Source organism: Rhinolophus hipposideros, assembly GCF_964194185.1.
Source record: "Rhinolophus hipposideros genome assembly, chromosome: 11".
NCBI lineage: Eukaryota > Metazoa > Chordata > Mammalia > Chiroptera > Rhinolophidae > Rhinolophus > Rhinolophus hipposideros.
The window spans coordinates 79947117-79966639 of NC_138057.1; the positions used below are offsets into that span (position 1 = coordinate 79947117).

General features: G+C 53.9%; 1 protein-coding gene across 3 annotated transcripts in view; it reads left to right on the plus strand.

The window, feature by feature from the left end:
* Positions 1-19523, plus strand: part of NTNG2 (netrin G2) — a 70297-nt gene that overhangs the window by 23147 nt on the left and 27627 nt on the right. For all 3 annotated transcript variants that reach the window (XM_081065276.1, XM_081065278.1, XM_081065277.1), the window contains one exon: positions 7930-8573. In XM_081065276.1, coding sequence (XP_080921402.1) covers positions 7930-8573 — 644 coding nt within the window. The remainder of the gene's footprint in view (positions 1-7929; positions 8574-19523) is intronic.

Below are 19523 nucleotides of genomic sequence, written 5' to 3' on the forward strand. Positions count from 1 at the left end.
GGCATTCTATTCTTGTCCCTCTGACCTCCACTCCCAGCCGACCCTGCCCTGAACATCAGGGCATGGGAAAGACTTGCTGGCTGCCTCTGTTGGGGAAACTGGAGTTGGCGTGAGATGGACTGAGGGTCCCTGCCCGGTCTGCTGTTTCCCACTGCCCTCAGTTGCCACGTGGTCCTACTGGGGTGATGCCAGGCAGGTCGCGCCTCAGCAGAGCAGTGAGGACTCAGTGAGACGAGCGGGAAGTGCATGCTGAGTAGATGGTCCACAAATGACCGCTGATCCGGTGGTTGAGGGCCCTCACTCCTATGAAAATGTTGATCAAATACCACCTACGTGCAAACACCTGTGGGGGGTGGGGGTAAGCGTGGGTCAGGCCTGGCCCTGCTGTCCTAGAGTTCAGCTCAGACACAGAAGCTTCCAGAAGGAGGTAAATTGTGGGCAGGGTTGCAATGAAAGGCCTCCTTTTCCTACGAGACAATTGGGGGAACTGGAGCAGAGCAGAAAGGTGCCATGGGCAACCAAAGAACTGAGAGGCATTTCCTAGAGTTATGACCAGGTCAGAAGAGGCTGTCTGAGACTGTGGGTCCCCTTTGGCAGGGGATACCCACTGTGGCTGGGTCAGGGTCAGGGTCAGGGTCAGGGTCTAGGGGTAGGTTGGGGGCTGTCGCTGTGGCTTCTGGAGGCTCGTCGCCAGGATGGATGAGTCCCAGGAAGACTGGCCTGGCTCTTGGCCCTTCCCTGCCTGAGTAATGGCTGGGCTGGGAAGACATGGCTCCAAAGAGAAACTAAATTCAAAACAAGAGAAGCTCCCTGGCCGGCAGCAGCTCCTGCCCTGAAATGCCATAAGGGTTGGTTTCGCTGATTCACGGGCAGGGAGGGGTGACCTTGCTGCTGTCCAGAGCTTTTGCTAGAAAAGAAACTGGAAAGGGAAGGGGGGAGAAGCCTGTGGGTGGGGGAGGGAGTTAGAGGCCAGAGGGACTGGGATCAATAAAACCACAGAAGGAGAGTATGGGGGAGGAAGAGAGAGAGAGAGAGAGAGAGAGAGAGAGAGAGAGAGAGAGAGAGAGAGAGAGACTGATGGGGGAGGGAGGAGAGAATTAGAGACAGAGACCAGCACATAGAATTAGAATCTGCTCCCAACAGAATCTCTGCCTCTGTTTGGTTAATAATTTGTCCCCATTGCAACTTTTCTTACCAATAAAAGGGAAATCATTGGTCAGGGAGAATCCCTCCCCACCCCTTTCTTCCTGGATAGGGGAGGTAGGGATGTCTCTCAGCTCCCTTCCCCCCAAGTGGCCAGGGCACTGAGGAACTTAGAGTTTGGGATATCAGTGTCAGAGATTGATCATCCCACGAATGGGGAAACTGAGGCACAGGTAGGGCAAAGCCCCGCCCAGGGTCACACATGGGGTTAGGGACAGTCTCTGAATTCCAACTCCACGCCCCCATGCGGCAAGTTACTGATCATTGATTTACACGCCTGCCCAGGCTGGAAGCGTTTCCCCAAAGTTCCAGAAGCAGCGTGCAGGGTGGAGGGGGGGCGAGCGGACTGCCTTGTGGCTTCCTCCCTCCCACCTATGCTCCTCCCTAAATCCTGTTCTGTAAGACGGAACTGGTGCTGCCTCATCCTTCCCCTCGGTGTCCCCCCCATCCCGGTGATGGCCATGCTCCCCGTCCCACCCCACCCTCCTCTCCGCACCCCTCCCCAGGGCCGTCCTTGGCAGCCTCCCACCTCCCGCAGGCAGATGCTTCCAGCCCAGTTGAGGTTGATGGGGCTGAGGGTGAGACGACAGACAGGTTCAAAAAAATCTGTCAGCTGCTAAACTGTTCCCTGCCCACACACCTCGGTGGCAGAGCGATGGGCTGTCTGCCTCCTGGTGAAACGGAGTCTCAGGAGAGTGGCACAGGGTTGGGGGTGGCAGTGTCCTTTCCCTACTGGGCGAAGGGCACCGTTTCCTGACTCGTCTCTGAGCTTGACACACTGGCGACTGGTCCCACCTCTGCCCTGGTGTGACCTTGAGAACTTGCTCAGCCTCTCCTTACTTGCAGGATGTAAATAAGAGGACCCCCCTCTTCAGGAAATGCAGTGCTTAGAGCTGGCGAGTTCATGATGCTCTCTGGACATACAGGTGCTGGCCGTGCGGCACCTGCTGTAATTCCCACGACTGCCCTATGAGGGCAGTCAACATCCAGTCACCTGACAAAGGTTTCCGAGTCCCCCCCACCCCACCCCCCGGAGTGCCAGGGTCTGGGTGGCAGTGGGGAAGGAGGCAGGTGAGGCCACTGGCCTCATGGTGCTTCCCCTCCAGGTGAGAGGCTGAGACTCGAGGAAGCAGAGTGACTCGCCCGGGCTCGCTGGTGTGGCCAGTGGGTGGCTGAGAGAGGACTGTACCTGCTCACCTGGCTGCAATATTGCAAAGCCCTCCCCACCACGCTCTGGCACGCTGCTGTGAGCGACTGTGAGATTTTGTCCCAAGGCAGGCTTAGATTGCAAGGCCAGTCTGCACAAAGGTGTTTATTCCTCTTCCTGAGGCTTTGTTACAGTTCCGGTGACTGCCCCTCCATGGGCTCCTTGATCAGGAGTCCAGAGGTCCAAACAGCCAGACTTCCCTGGGGGACGGTTACCTCTGTCCCTGCTAGCACTTGGCTTCCCCACTCAATTATAGGTTTTGCCCGCAGCTCGTCTACAGTGTTTACAACCTCGCCTCTGACTCCAACTGTACCCTCTGCACAGAAAATAACATAAAAGCAAAAACATTTAAGAGACCGTCGCAAGGTTTGAAAGACGTGGTTGTTATGAAATGATTTCTCCATAGAATTGCTCATGCCGGCGTCTCGGACTTTGTGTCCATGTAAGAGAATTGTTCCCACCCCATTCTCGGGTGCTCTTGTGCAAGTTGGCTGCCTTCATCCCTCCCTCCAGCTGGGCTGCCTGACCTTCAGGGAGACTTGCCTTTGTGTGTCTGTAAAGGCGGAGGATCACAGATGTGATGGGCTCCGTTTCCCTGAGACTTCCTTGGTAGGACCCACAGAGTCCAGAGGAAGTGAGGAGGGCCAGGAAGTTCTCAGTTTCTCCTCCGTGAAATGGGGGGAACTTGAGCACCTCACTCCCTGGGGGCTGCGGGGAGAAGGCCCAGCCCAGCCCTGGCACATGGTTGGCACTCAATAAATGTCATGCTCATCATTACGCTCTTTTGAGTCAGCAGTCCAAGGCTCTCTGGGCCATGTGTGAAGTCCCCAGCTTTCCTGTTAAGGAGGCTCAGCTAAAAGCTGCTGTTGAATAATCATTGCTACTGATTGGGGACATTTTCTGGGCATTTCATACACATTATCTCACAAGATATTGGACGAGAAAGTAAAGACTCAGAAAGGTAAAGCAACTTTCTCAAGGGACAGAGCTGAGATTGAACCTAGGGCTCCCAGACCCCCAAACCAGTTTCCTTAATTGCTCCTGACTCCAGAACAGGGGTTCTCAACTGGGTAAATGGGGCTCCATGAACCCCCCAAATCTGCATGGAAAATATGGTATGTTACATTTTTCTTGAGAAAGTTCCAAGGCTTTTTAACCAAGAGTATGATTTTGGGGGGTAATATTCATGAAATGTCTAAAGAAACAGTTTCTGCTTTCGATAATGTTAAAGGCTGGCTTTGGTGTCACCCTAACAGGTTAAGGGTGTGCCTCAAACGCCCCCAATTCTCTCCCTGGTGTCAGGTCACTTTTTTGGACTGTTTGTTTCATCGCGAACCTGATCTCACAAAGACAAGTGGAAACGTGCAAACCAAGAAAGATGACCAAGGCTGGCCCTCCAGCTGGGGGGGGCCGGGGGGCCCCCACTCGCTCTCATCAGCCGTCAGATGCAGTAGCCTGGGCGCTGGGGGGGGGTCGGCCGGTAAACCCCGCTTCTAATCCCAGGCTCCCATCTCAGAATCTTCCCCGGGGAAGAATGGAAAGGAAACGAGAGCCAGCCGGGGGTGTGGTTGGAGAGGATGGTGGGCTCAGCACCGTGCGACAGTGTGCTCCTAAACGGTTAATGGAATTCCGAGATCGCGGAGGGGCTGGTCGTGAAGGAAGAAGAGAAACAGGAGAGAGAGCGATGTTGGCAATGGCTTGGGATTTATTTATTGTACTCGCTGTTGATGAAGCCTGCTCTGCAGCAGGCGCGGGCTGTAAATACACAGGCTGATTCATTAGTTTCTGACCATCTGCTTCCCGGGTCGGGGCGGGGGTGGGGGGCTAGCGGGCCCTGCAGGTTAGGACAGCACGGCTGGCAGCCAGGTTGCAGCCCCTGTCCCCTGGCAGAGCCAGCTGTGTCAGTCTTCCTGATGACAGACAGGCCGGGAGAAGCTGGGGGCTGTGAGGGATCCAGTGTTCCCCCTTCTCGCCCCCCTCCCTGTGGGGCCAGACAGGAGGCTGGGCAGGGTGAGAGAAGGTAAGGCAGGGGACGAAGAAGGACCAGGGGAAAAAGATGAGGTGTGGGTGGCACATAGCACTTGGGGCTTGATGGGAATAATATCAACGCTCAATATGAGATATATTAATAGTAATCTAATTATTATTATATTAAAAACTAATATGACAATAATAACTACAATTTAGTGAGCAGTTACTGAAATCCAGCCCATATATGAAAGCTTTACTGCACTGTCCCAGATAAGCACATTAACAACCCCACGATGGATGAAAAGGGAACTGGCTTCAAAGACTGAGTCAGGCATGGAGGACTGCCTGGAAGAGGTACATGAAAGAGGGCTCTGAAAACCGGAAGGAGGGAGAGTGGCTGCAGGAACACAAGCCCAGAGGTGAAAGGGGGCAGGCAGCCAGGGAAAAGTCACAGCCTTCAGTGCTGTGTTGCTACGAGCTTTCCAGGTGGACAAGGAAGAATGACGCCACCTGGTGCCAGAGTGCTGAGAAATTATACTTATGGAGGAGGGTCCTAGAAAGAGCTTCTATGGAAATCATCAAACACTCACAATTCAGTCCTGCCCCTCTGAGCCATCCTTTCCACCCTGACCCTCTTTTGCTTACTTGGAATGAGGCATGTATTAGTTTGCTAGGGCCTGGCTGGCTTAAACAACAGAAATGAATTTTCTCAGGTTCTGGAGGCTTGCAGTCCAAGATTAAGGTTTGTTTGACCTTTAAGATCAAAACAGGGGTGGTTTCTCCTGAGGCCTGTTCTCGGCTTGCAGATGACTAAGGAGCACCTGCATGCTGCCTCTTCACGTGGGCTTTTCTCCGTGCACAGGTACCTCTGATGTGCGTCCAAATTCCCTCTTCTTATAAGGACACCAGTCAGATTGGATCAGGGCCCGCCGTCAGGGCCCCGTGTTAATTTGATCGCCTCTTTAAAGGCTCTATCTCCAAATACAGTCACATTCTGAGGAACTGGGGTTAGGCCTTCCACCTGTGGATTTTGAGGGAGACACAATTTAGCCCTTGACAAGATGCCAGGGGCAGTAGGAAAAGGAAGAACTGGGGCTGAGGAAAGAAGGCAAGGGTGTGGGGACAAAAAGGGCAGACGCTGACCTGGTTGCAAACTGTATCCTCCTGCCCCCAATGTCCGGGTGTGAACTCTGGGGCATCTGTCACTGCTCTCTGCCCCAAACGGTGCAACCAGAGTCCATTCTGCCTCTGGGCTCCTTGCCCTGCTGCGGGCCAACCAAATGATGGGGAGGGGTGCTCCCTCACAGGCAGACTGCCTCCCCCAGCCCAGTTGAAGGCCTTGCCTCCATAGGCCATTGAGCCACCCCCGTGAGGCCTCTCAGCCTCCCCCTTCCCCATTCAGGGCAACAGCCCAAGGCCACCTAGCTGGTGCCCGAGGAAGCACAGGCCTCCAGGAGCTGAACCTGCCCCCGTCCTGCTGTGTTGCATGTGAGGACACGAGCGTTTCAGGACACCCCTGAGTTTGTCCAGGACAGGAGCAGGCTCATCCCCCAAAACACTGCCCATTCTTAAGGAGGCCTGGGTCAGTTCTGCCCTGCGCTGGGCCTCAGTTTCCCCATCTGTTCAATGAGGGGTTGGACTCAATAGTGCGGGGTTTGCAGGTCCCATGAATCAGCATGGCTGGCCAGGGCGGGTGGACAGTGGCAGCATGGGGGAACCAAGCACAGAGCTATTTTGGTCAAGGAGGTCTTTGTGGAACCTGCCTCAGTAAACCCCAGGGCTAGCCTGCCCACCGAGGCACCCTGGGTGGCCTGAGAACTCATCCTGCTCTAAAGGGAATCAAAAGTGATAGCCTGAGGCCACTGCAGTGATGGGGGTGCCAGCTCTGCCCTTCAGGAGGCAGCGCCCCCCTCCCCCATGGGAGCTGAATGGCTCACTAGAGTGAGAGGCTTTCACACAGATCAAGCCGTTTGTCACAGAGCAAACCAGAAAACTGAAATATTCATCAAAAAGGGCTGCAAGTGGTCTGGCCGCTGTGCGGTTCTTAGTGACAGTTGTTTTGGGGTTTTTAAGTAATAGATTTTATTTTTAGAGCAGATTTAGGTTTACAGAAAAGTATAGAAGACAGTATAGAAAGTTCCTAACACCCGGTGTCTTGTACGCAGCTTCCCCTCCCGTGAACATCTCGCGTTAGTTGGGACATTTGTTCCAGTTGAGAACCCAACACTGATACATTATTAACTAAAGCCCACAGTTGACATTCGGGTTCACTGTTGGTGCTGTGCATTCTGTGGGTTTGGACAAATGCATAATGTCACATGTCCACCACGACAGTGTCGTACAGAATCGCTTTCCTGCCCTAAAACTCCCCTGTGCCCCACCAATGTGTCCCTCTGATCCTGGTCAACCACTATGTTAGCGGTATTTTCTGACCTCCCCAGGTGAGTTCATAGGGTAGACCAGACACGGGGAATGGCTTTGAGCTGCCATGGAAGGGAGCCACAGCTGGTACCTGCTGGGCCCAGGAGTGGGCTGCCAGCCTTCCGGAGGCGGGTTGGGAGGAGAGTAAGCGAGCGGGGGCTGTGCCCTACCTTTCTCAGGCAGGTCCGGCTCTGGGCCTGCCGGGCACGTGCCAAGGACCTGGAAATGACTTGCCACAAAGATGTACCCCCTTGAGAGGAACCTGTAAATACTCAGCATCCTTTCAGTGTGCCCAGGATGTGCATGTGTTAGACACATGCTGCGCCAGAGACAGGGCAGGGTATGGCTCCTAGCCCTTCCTGGCAGGGGCCTTGGGCAAGAGGCACCACCTTCCCGAGGCCAGGTTTCTTCCTCCGAGACATGAAGATAATAGTCCCATTCTGAGTTTGGAGGTGAGATATTAAATAGGAGAGGAATGAGATGGCTCTGTACATGAGATAATGTGTCTGGCACTGAATGGCAATTCAACAAATGTTTGCAACAAATGAGTTTGACTTTTCTCACTGCCGCCCCTGTTGCAACTACCAATTGTAGTTTAAAGGGTCAGGAAGGCGTCTCATGTAGGATGTGTTGAAAGAGTCAAGAATGTGGGTAGGAGTTTTCCAGGCAGAGAGTGGAAGCGCATGTCAAGGAGAGGGAATGCCATTGCAAAGGCTCAGAGGTCCAGACAAGTGGGGCTTGGAGGACAGGGTGCTTAGTGGACGGAGCCTCAGGACGTGGGGGACAGTGACTCCAGGTGGAAGGGGTCAATGTGGTAAAGAGTCAGAACTTTATCCCCTCCGCAAGGGGGCGCCATGGGGGACCTCGGAGCAGGTGACAACACCCACCCTTCTAGATTGTCCGCACTTAGAGTAGGAATAAGTGTGCGTTTTCTTGGGCACCCATAGAGTTGCATGCCTTTAAGAGCTTTGCGGAAATGGGTACAGACTCCCCACCCAGGAGATGCTTCCTGGTGCCTGGACATGGGAAGAAACCCAGGCTCTGGGACCTCCGGGCAGAGGCCTGGCAGGCGCCGGGGCCCCGCTGAGCAGCCAGCGCCCACCCTCGCCTCTCCTCTCCCCCTGCAGGAGAACCCCTACCTGTGCAGCAATGAGTGTGACGCCTCCAACCCGGACCTGGCCCACCCCCCGCGGCTCATGTTCGACAAGGAGGAGGAGGGGCTGGCCACGTACTGGCAGAGCGTCACGTGGAGCCGCTACCCGAGCCCGCTGGAAGCCAACATCACCCTGTCGTGGAACAAGAGCGTGGAGCTGACGGACGACGTGGTGGTGACCTTCGAATACGGCCGGCCCACGGTCATGGTCCTCGAGAAGTCCCTGGACAACGGGCGCACGTGGCAGCCCTACCAGTTCTACGCGGAGGACTGCGCGGAGGCCTTCGGCATGCCCGCCCGCCGCGCCCGCGACCTGGCGGCGTCCGGCGCCCACCGCGTGCTGTGCACCGAGGAGTACTCGCGCTGGGCGGGCTCCAAGAAGGAGAAGCACGTGCGCTTCGAGGTGCGCGACCGCTTCGCCATCTTCGCGGGGCCCGACATGCGCAACCTGGACAACCTGTACACGCGGATGGAGAGCGCCAAGGGCCTCAAGGAGTTCTTTACCCTCACCGACCTGCGCATGCGGCTGCTGCGCCCCGCGCTGGGCGGGACCTACGTGCAGCGGGAGAACCTGTACAAGTACTTCTATGCCATCTCCAACATCGAGGTCATCGGCAGGTACGACCTGGGGGGCAGCGGGATGTTGCCTGGCACCTGGGATGGTACCTGGTTCCTCAGATGGTACCTAGTTCCTGGGATGTTACCTGGTACCAAGGATGTTACTTGGTTCCCAGGACATTGCCTGGTTCTTGGGAAGCTACCTAGTATCCAGGATGTTACCTAGTTCCTGGGATGTTACCTGGTACCTGGGATATTACCTGGTTTCTGGAATGTTACCTGGTACCCAGGATGTTACCTAGTTCCTGAGATGTTATCTGATACTTGGACTGTTATCTGGTACTCAGGATGTCACTTGGTTTCTGGGATGTTACCTGGTTCCTGGGATGTTACCTGGTATTACGTCAAAGGAGCTGCCTGTGATGGGCAGGGCTACACAGACAACATGCCTGGGTTTTTCCATGGAGGGATGTGAATGGTGGATGATAATGTCCTATGTTGAGCCCAGGCTGCCTCTGGCCATGGGGTTGGGAGGTCTGGAGAGGATGAGTGGAGCTGGGCAGTGTGGGCAGAGCTTGGGCTAAAGTTGGGTGCTCAGAAGGTGCTCCGTAACTGTCCACTGACTCAACGAATGGGTGCTTGTGTCTCGGGGTCCCCAAGACCACCTTCAGGCTCCCTCATGATTTGCTAGAAGGACTCACAGAACCAAGCAAAGCTATTATACCAGCGATTACACCTTAAGATAATGAAAAGATACAGATTAAAATCAGCAACAGAAAAAGGTGCACATGCAGGCCCCAGGAGTCACCAGTACGAGCTCCCAGTTTCCTTTCCTGGTGCCGTCGTGCCGTCAGCACTTGGTTCTCCCAGCAACGATGTGTGACAACGTGTGTGGAGTAGCGCCAGCCAGGGAAGCTTGCCCAAGCCTGGTATCCAGGGTTTTTATTGGGAATTGATCATGTAGGCATGGCTGACTGCCCCTGCAGTTAACCTCAGTCTCCAGTCCCTTGATCCAGAGGTCAAGCTGATACTATGTGGCCCAAGGCTCCAGGTAAACAAAGACATTCTTACCAGGGAGAAGGAGCTAGTCAAGGGCCAAACTTTTCTTTACAAAATACAGAGTGTGGGCAACCCAGACTTGAGGAGTTCATCCTTTATTCACAGCTTTGGAGAGAATGTGTTTGGAGGACACACTGTGGGGAGGTAGAAGACCTCTGTCGAAGGTAAAAGCAGCCTTTGATTCCCAGGAACTGTTTAGATTGTGGATGATTAAGTGGTTCCAGATAACGTGCTGGTATGTCCAGGCAAGGACTTCATCCCAGAACCAACTGGTCTGCACTCAGGAGAGAGGCTTGGAGGCCCCATCTCTGGGAACCAAGGGGCAGCGGTGTGTAATGCAGGACCCCATGCCAGACCTGCTAAATCATGAACTCCAGGAGTGGGGCCAGCAATCTGGGTTTTTCACAAGTTCCCCGGGGTTCTGGTGCACACTCGAGTCTGAGAACTGCTGGTGTGTATGGACCCTTGAGCGAGACGGCCTGGATTGGATCCCTGGGTCTGCCATTCACTGGCTGTGAGACTCTGGAGAAGGACCTCTCTGTGCCTCAGTTTCCCCATAGAATGGGGATAACAATCATGCTTCTCTCATTGAGTCGTGATGAGAGTTAAATGAGTTAAAGTTGATGGAACTTTCAGAACCATTATGTGCCTCACACATAATGCATGCTAAAAATTTTTTTATTTTGTTTGTTGAATAAAATCAACAGTGATCAAAATAATGATGTCAGAGAATTGGGGCAGGCAGAAGAAGGCCTAAATTGAGACCCAGTGGTACTGGGGCAGATCAGGGCAGAAGCATGGCCCAGGCCAGTGCGGGCAGGGCTGCCCCAGAACCCAGCTGGGACAATATACCTGGCATCATTCCACGGCAGGCTCTGAAGGCTGCCCGAGTGTGTAATCACTGATAAGTGGAACAGGCAATTTGCCACGTGGTGTGTATAGTATAATCCCGTTTTTGTAAAACGTACAATATGCCTGTACGCATCATTTCTGTCTCCTGAGTAGACAATGGAAAGCCGTCCAGCAGGCACGGGAAGACCTCACCGATCCGGGGAAAGGCTGGAAGCTTATGCTCTAAGCGACCGCTATGGTTCCACCTGCCAAGTGCGGCTGGGCAGGGGCTGTGTGGGCCTTGAGTTTCAGCTTGTGTTTGCGCTTTATTTTACTTTGACGGTGTGTGGATTCCAGGTGGGCCAAGGGAAGGTGGGGTCAGCTTCAAGGCCGGCACGTGGGAGTGAGGCAGGTGCACAGGCAGGGGCCTGTGGTTCTGACCCCGTGACCTCTAACATACCCCCGCCCCAGCTGGATATTTTACATCAGGAATGTTCTGGAAACCTGCTGTGGACACCGGGGGTGGGGTCAAGGATCAAGCTCTGTGTCCATTTCTCGGGTCCGTGTCCAGCTTTGGGTCTCTGGTCATCTCGGTGACCTCTGCCTGCCCTCGGGATGCAATGATCTGCTTTGTTTAAGACCCTTTCCGCCCACAGTCCCCCAGGCTTAGCAGCTTGGAGGTGAGAACCAGATCCCCATGCCTTTTGGGGGTTGTGGCCCCTTTCCTGACCTGCTTTGGGCTGCTACAGGGGTACCCTCCTATTCAGGAGTCTGGTCAAGGGCCCACCTGCCACTTCATTAGGTGGCTCGGGCAGGGTGCTGATGTCTGGGCAGGTTGCAGGGTACGGGCTGGAGGGTGACAGTCAGGGCCTGTGGTGCCCCCCTTAATCCCCAGAAGGTCGTCTCTCTTGTTGCAGGGACTCTGCAGAAGTGGGGCTGAGCGTACCCAGGAGAGGCCACAGGGGCAAGAAAGAGCCTCAGTCCTCAGCCCCATCCAAATGGGTGACCTGGGGGCCGAGCGACCTGGGGGCCAGCCCTGCCCCTCAGCACCCCTCTCTGTGCCTTGGTTTGTAACATGAGGACCAGGGCCTCCTAGAGCCCACATCTCCTTGGCAAGGTGGCAGGGTGGTCCCTGCCGGGCGGCTCCCAGCTCCCCTTGGCACCCAGCCTCTGCGGGCAGCAGGCATTAGCCATAGCGGTGGCGAAAGTACGGTAATCAATTCACAGATAGAGTAAGTACTCTTCAGGTGGCTGGTTGGCAGGAAAGCAGCAGCTTGGCTTATCGATTAATTAGGTCTGGTTAGATGGTTCAGCAAAGGGCTGTGACTTCCTCTGCTTTTCCTTTTTAAATTCCTGGTGGGAAAGGCCCGCTGGGCCAGGGAACCAGAGAGGCTCAGAGAGGCAAGATGGAGTGGCAAAGGCAGATGTGTGGCCTGCTCAGATGATGCCCTTGATATTCCTGAGTGGGTACCAGTGGGTACTCAGGTCCTGGGATCCTTCAGAATTTCATGACCCAGAGTTTTCGGTGCCTCCCTGTGGCCTGCTAACAATAGCAGCTGACATTTATTAAGCATCTGCGACAGGCTCATTTCCTATTGAGCACTGAGCTAAGGGCTTCATGTACATTTTCTTATGTAATCAATAGTCATTCAATTCCCCCATGGTTCCTGAATCCCCAAGACCTCACAAGCTGAGGATATGGCATTGAGCAAGCCGGACCTGATTCCTGCCTGCTCCATGGAGCTTTCCCCACGGGGACAGTGCTCCCCTCCACCTCATGTTTCCAGATGGGGAAGCTGAGGTCAGGGTGTGTAAGGAGGTCACACAGCTGAGGTACACACCAGATCGCAAGACCCAACCCAAGCGTGTCCAAGCTCAAGCCCATCTCTATGGGCTTGTGGAAGCGGGTGGTACCATGTCACCTGCTTCCTTTTCGAGTCCAAAGGTCTTTGATACTATAGCTGTTCCCAGCCCTGTCACTAATGTCAGGTATTTCCAACTTCAAGGGGGACCCAGCTGGGATGGGGAGGCAGAAGACACAGGGCAGAGGCACCTGGCTCTCGGGGCGAGGGGGCAGCTGGAGAAGCCCAGAGTTCTGGGGAACGAGGAACCAGTACAAATCAAGGCTTGCATCCTTGCCGCCTTTTGACCAAGCAGGAGGATGGAGCCCTTGGAGAGAGAAGAGACATGCTAGGTCCCAGAGGCCCGTGGGCCTGGGCGGGCATGTCTGACCCCGGGCACTTCCCCAGATTCTGCTGGGTCCAGCGCCTTATCCGAGTGCTGGGCCCTCCGACACTGCCGGGTTTTCTCTTCCTTGACCCCGCCCCCTTCCTTGCCTTCTTGTCTTCTTCCCTAAACATCGTGTTCCTGTTGATCACCCGGTAACTGGAGGTGGACGGAACTTGGGACAAGAATAGAAACCGCAGGAGGGAAGAAGACCTCGGCGTTGCGCACATGTGTGGGGGCAGGAGCGGGGATCGGAGAGGAGATGCCTTCTCACTCACTGTATGTGCCCAGCCCTCCTTCTAGTCTCCTCCTCAGCCGTTCGACAGGGAAAATGTGCAAGAAGGGAGCGTGTGATAGTATTCTGCCTGTACTGATTCCTCTGTGATCCCCTCTCGAGGTTGGAGAGGGCAGGGCTTCCTCCTTCAGTAATATTAACTGTCATTTACTCAACAATTCTTTGGGCTAAATGGCATTCTAAGTCCTCTTTGTGTGTTTCCTCATTGAGTCCTGCCCTGTGACAATCATTGTCCCCAGTACACAGATGAGGAAACTGAGGCTTAGAGATTAAGAAAAGAGTGGATGTATCCATTAGGATGGCTATTGTCAGAAAAACAAGATAAAAGGTGTTGGCGAGGATGTGGAGAAATTGGAACCCTTGTGCCTGTAGTGGGAATGTAAAGTGGTACAGCCACTGTGGAAAGGCGTTTGTTAGCTCCTCAAAAACAAAATACAGCATTACTATATGATCCAGCAGTTCCTTTCCTGAGTATGTACCCCAAAGACCTGGAAGCAGGGACTTGAACAAATATTTGCACACCCATGTTCCCAGCAGCTTTACTCATTGTAGCCAAAGGCGGAAGCCACCCAAGAGTCCACCAAAGGATGATGGCTAAACCAAACGTGGTCCATCCACACCATGGAATATTATTCAGCCCTAACAAGGAAGGAAAAACCTGCTCTAACAGGGATGGACCTTGAAGACATGCTGAGTGAAATAAGGCAGTCACAAAAGGACAGATACTGTGATTCCACCAGTATGAGATACCTAAGGGTAATCAAATTCATTCCTTGGCTACAGAGACAGAAAGTATTAGGTTGGTGCAAAAGTGATCGTGATGTAAAAGGTTAAAAATAATGGCAAAAACCGCAATTACTTTTGCACCAACCTAATAGGATAATGGTTACCAGGGCCTGGGGGGAGGGGAGAACAGAGAGCTGTTGTTTAGTGGGTATGAAAGCTTCTGTTTGGGATCATGTAAAAGTTCTGGACGTGGATAATTATAGTGGGTGTACAATAACGTGAATATACTTAATGTCACTGAACTATACCCTTAAAATAATAAAATAGTAAGATTTATGCTATGTATATTTTATTACAATTATGTTATAGTACATTATATTAAAGACCCAGTCTTATAGTAAAATAAGGCTGTGTCTTATGTTAATTTTTGCTCTAAAAGACGCATTAGAGCTGCTTGTCCAGCTAGGTCTTCTTTTGAGGGAAACACAGTAGCTCCAATAAAATGGAGATGACAACCATGGATTTAAATGAGATAATCCACAAAGAGTGTTGGGAACTGTGGCTGGGCCTTCGTAAGCATGCAGCAAGCACTAGTGTCACCACTGAGTCAATAAAACACCAGGATCGCAGGGTCCATCATCCTGGAGGTCCTTCTATCAGCCTGTTAGAATCCTGGGCTCCCCGAGATCTGTGCTAAGTGCTGTGTGTGGTGTGTGTAGTCGGTCGGGGGTGGGGGTGAAGGCAGGGAGGGAGGGGCCAGTTTTCATTCCATTCCTAAAGGGGGCCCATGATCTCAAAACATTTGGGGAGTCAGTTTTGCGATCTGCTTTTTATTTTTTCAACCCAACATGTTTGAGACGAGCTTGTTGGGATGGAGTTTTCATTAGGTGCAGCTCACACCCCGTTAACTGTCAAGCTTGCTGAACCATTGCTCCCCACCAAAGAGCAGACATGCTCAATGACAAACAATGCTGTCATCTGCTGAGAAATGGAGGTGGGGAGGGCAGAGCTGTGCTGAGGATGTGGGGGGGGGATCCGCTCGCTGCCCAGTGTGCCCCATCCACATTCCTCTGGGTGCCTCACCCAGGAGGTGTTGCCCTACCCTTCAAGGGAGGGGGCAAGAGGCGGATCCCGGGTTGGCCAGGTCCCAGATGTGGGGAGCCCTGCTGGTGAGTGGGGATGGGACTAATTAATAGCAGTGCTTTCGCCACGGTGCAGGGGAGAGTCTGTGCCCCCGTTTCTCTTGCTGAGTGAGAAGGATTTCCCTCTGAGAGTTTTCTCACTATTGCATGAATTCATTCAAAAGTATTTTTAGTAATAGGCACTTATATTAGTTTCCTAGGGCTGCCATAGCAAAGTCCCATAAACTAGGTGGACTTGAAACAGCCCAAGTTGATTTTCTTACAGTTCTGGAGGCTTGGAGTCTGACCTCACGGCGTGGGCAGGGCTGTGCGCGCTCTGAAGCTTGGAGCGAGTCTCCATTCCCTGCCTCTCCCAGCTCCTGGCAGTGGCGGGGGCCGTGGCATTTCATGGCTGTAGACCATCAGCCATCTCTGCTTCTGGCTTCTCCTGGCGGTCTTCTCTGTTCCTCTGTCTCTATTTGGTCTTTCCTTGAAAAGACAGCGGTCATTGGATTAGGGCCTGTCCTACAAGGTAACTTCATCTTTACTTATATCTTAGTCACATTTGCGAAGACCTCCTTCCGTGCAAAGTCAGTGTCGTGCGGGGAGGAAACCCTGCTCATCCCCTCTGACCGGGTACCTTGGCCCCACCCCTAACCAAGCTGAAAGGAGCCGGCCTCAAGCGGCCTCATGAAGTCCGGGAGGGTCGCGCTTTCCCAGACTCCTCCTTTAGGCTTCTCCGGAATTGCTGTTCTGGACGCAGCTGTTTCCAAAGTTCCAACAAGAGTGCATTGGGTTGTTGGTCTATTTTTTCTTGATCAACCCCTGCTGCCACGAGATCACGCCGCATCTGTGCGCGTGTTACTCTCTGAGGCCCGCGACCTCGCCCCTTTACTTTTGATTTGGGCTTCCAGGTCTCAACTGTGCAGACCTCCTGTCTTAACTTCCTTTGCCTCTGGCTTTCAACATCCCCCAGGGTGGCCATGGCAGTTGTAACTTCATGGATCCGCCGCCCCACGTGGGGCGTAAGAATGGCAACCAAGGATCCAAAAGCACTGGCAGGAACAGTATCCAAAACCAGATCTTTCATGCAGGCTGTAAAAAACTCGACATCCAGCCCCTGCATGTTAAGGTTAAAAATAGCATTTCTCATACCCATTTCACGGATAATTTGAGTAAGTTCCGTATATGACTGCCATTGACTCACAGTGTCTGGCAGCTCGCCAGCCTGTCCCCATACTGTGCGTACCGCAGCAGTGAGCCACTCCATTAGCGAGTGGTTGCCCTGTTCTTGGGCCAACCTATGGCAGTTCTGTAACCTTCGTTGCAGGGACGGATGCACTGTCATGAAGGCTAGCTTTTCCATCTCACCTGGGGAGCAGAGAATGTTGTCTGCTCCCTCACCCCATAAACATAGTAGCCAAGCTGAGACTGGCTCTCCAGGGCTCTGTCTGTACCCCCTCCCCAGCTCCTGCAGCTCAGTGGGAGTGTAAGGGGCGTAGGTTGTGAACTCAGTCACAGCTGCGTTGCTGGTAGCAACGCCCCGCAGCCCAAAGGTTGCTCACGTTTTACCCTTTGCTTCAAGATTGGCCGGGCTTGGGGGTTGGGAGCTACATTGTCTCCACTCGCTTCCTCCACCTCTGCCTCAGAATCTCCACTGTGGGGCCCCTCTTCTAACAGGCGGACCCCGGCTTCCAGCACTTCCAACCGGGACACCTGGTCTGGCACCTGGGCCATTTCATTAAGCGCACTTTCAGTGTTGAGACTCAAGGCCGTGAGGAACATCCAGCCCCCGCGGCCGGCTGTAGCCTTCTCCTCCTCCGGCAACCGCTCAGCCAGAGCTTGCAGGGCCCTCTCCACGCTGGCCGGAGAGCCGTCCATGTGCTCCCACCCCTCCTCGGGGGTCCAACTCCTGAGAACAGTGGCCACCGGGCACCACACACTGTGGGGGGCCACATGTCCTCCTGCCCAGAGTCAGACTCCATTCCTACCTGGTCGGAATCCTGCTCACCGTGCAGGGTGTCTGAGTGGGTGGAGGCCTTGGTGTAAGATGTCCGCAACCCTCGGAGCCTAAGGCTGCAGCACATTACTAAAAGGAAGGTGACGCCTTCTATGGCCAGGAAGGAGGTGTACCATCCGGAGGCTCAAGTCTCCCTGGCAGACCGCGCCTCCCATTCCCGGAGCAACTCCTGTCGGGCCTTCTGAAACTGCACTTTTACACGCACAAACTTCTCCACCATGCTTCGGTAGGTTTTGGCCGGCACATCCCCTGCTTGCTGCGCCATTTGTCGTGTGCGGCGGCCTGGGGGGCCTCTGGTCCCGCTCCCCACAGAAGAACGCAGGGCACGGTGAGGCCAAGAAGGAACACCCCCGGAGCCATAGGTAGGGGACTCACACCACTACATTCTCTCCGCGGCCGGACGAGACAACACGCAGTGGTAGCCACACGATCTGCAGCCCGCCATTCACTTCTCTGCCTGCCAACGAACCAACCAAGCAATCAACGCAGCCCCGCAGTTACATCAGTAACCAATTGGCCAACTGGTTACAGCTGACGGCCAACCAATCACAGCTGATGGCCCTTCACCACCCAGCCAGCTCCTCCCCACGCGAGGCCGAGAGCCTGGAAACTGCTCTCTGGGACTCTGTCCCCACAGTCAGTCACAGGACCGGGAGTTAGAACTTCAAAGTATCTTTTTGGGAGACACAATTCAACCCCTAATAGGCACCTACTATGTGCCCGACACTGCCAGGTGCTAACACATCCAAAAGCCTCCTGGGGAGATGGGAACAAACCTATAGGAATAAACAAAGGACTAAAAGTACCAGGGAGGAAGCCCACCAAGAGGAACCGGAGGGGGTGCTGAGAGGACCACCCGACACTGGGACCCAGGTGGTCCGGGAGGGTCCTTGGAGGACGCAGCTGTGAAGGTGAAACCTGAAGGGTGAATGGGAGCAGGCGTGGTGCGTTCTGGGCAGGGGGACAGCAGGTATGAAGGCCCTGGGATCAACACCCGTGAGTCCCTCTAAGAACTTAATGTGGCTGACGTGGGTGTGGTGTGCAGACAGAGTAGAGCGGACGGGACGGCCCGCAGCCAAGGGCGGGAGCTGACTTTAATCTACGTCTAGGGACAGTCACAGCAGTATTTTAGGCAGGAAAGTGACGTGGTCTGATTTCTGATGCTTGGAAATTGGAGTTGGGAGGATGAAGTGGAGGGAGGGTAGCTGGGAGATCAGACAGGTTCTTCCAGGACCAGCAAGGCCTGGACGGGGTTCTGGTGGAGGCCACCTGGGGACGGCCTTGGGCAGGAGCGTAGGCAGAGTGGCTGGTGGGCAGGGGGCAGGCGGCATCCAGGGGACTCCCAAGGTTCTGGCTTGAGACACTGGATGGATGGTCACATGGGGACAGCCGTGGGGAAAGAAGTTTCTGGAAGACTTATTTTTTTTACATTTAAAAATTTTATATATTATCCTACAGTAAAATTGACCTTCAGGGGTGTAGTTCTATGAAGTTTAACAAAGTGTAGGTTCGTGTAACCATCGCTACACAGATACAGAAGAGTTTCATCTCCCATAAAACTCCCTCCCCCACCCCAGCTCCCAGGCGACCACCTCATTGCTCTCTGTCACTACAGTGTTGTCTTTTTGTAAATGTCCCATAAATGGAGTCATGGAGGAGATAAGTGTTTAGATTGGCCTCTTTCACTCACTGAGCTCCTCTGAGGTTCGGCATTTTGTTGCCTGTCCAGCGCCGTCCTTTTTATCCCTGAGTGGTGACCCACGTGTGGCTGGTGTGCCCAGGTCGTCTGTCCATTCATCAGAGGGAATTTCAGTTGCTTCCAGTTTGGGGCACTTATACATAGAGCTGCTGTGAACATTTGTGTTAAGGTTTTGGGGTGAAATAAGCTCTCTTTTCTCCTGAGTAAATACCTGGGTGTGGGATGCAGGGGCCACATGAACGTGTGTTTAACTTTGTAAGAAACTGCGGAACTGTTTTCTAGAGCAGCTGTCCACTGGAGGAAAAAGGAGTTATTTTGGACCTGTTGTTCTGATGCCCTTGAGCCATTGGGGCATTTGGACATCTAAGTCCAAAGTGCAGGAGAGACTGGGCACCAGAGATTCCTGGGCTTGGAGATGACCCTTAATGCCATGGGAGTGTGGGAGACCCCCTGAGAAGGAGGGGAGATGGAGGCAGCACTGAGCCCGGGATGGAGCCTGGAGAAGTGGGATCGTGACAGCAGGACACAGAGAAGGAGCAGCCAGTGAAGGGAGAAAAGCCAGGACAGTGCCCCAAAGCCAAGCGGAAGGAGTATGTCCAGGGGCAGCGGGCACCTGTGTCCAGGGGAAGTGGCACCTGTGTCTGATACTGCTGGGGGGTCCAGACAGAGGAGGGCAACGTAGGGCCATGGACTTAGCTCTGTGGAGTTCGAAGGTGACCTCCTCAAGAGCAGATTTGGGAGGGTCAGGGACGAAGGCGGTCTTGGGGTGGATTCCAGGGTGAATGCAAAAAAAATTGTTTAAAGAATAAAGCGTGAGAAAGAGGGGGCATAGATAAGTCTTTTAAGAAGTTTGACTCTAAAAGGGAGCAGGGACACCAGGCATGAGATGGTGGGGAATGTAGGGAGAGAAGAGGATTCTTCCTGAAAAGGAGGAGGCACCACAGCAGCAGAATAATCTGGAAGAACTGAGACGTAGAGAGCAGAAAGTGCTGGACGGAGCCGTCAGGGTGGGAGGGAGCGCGTGAGAGGACGG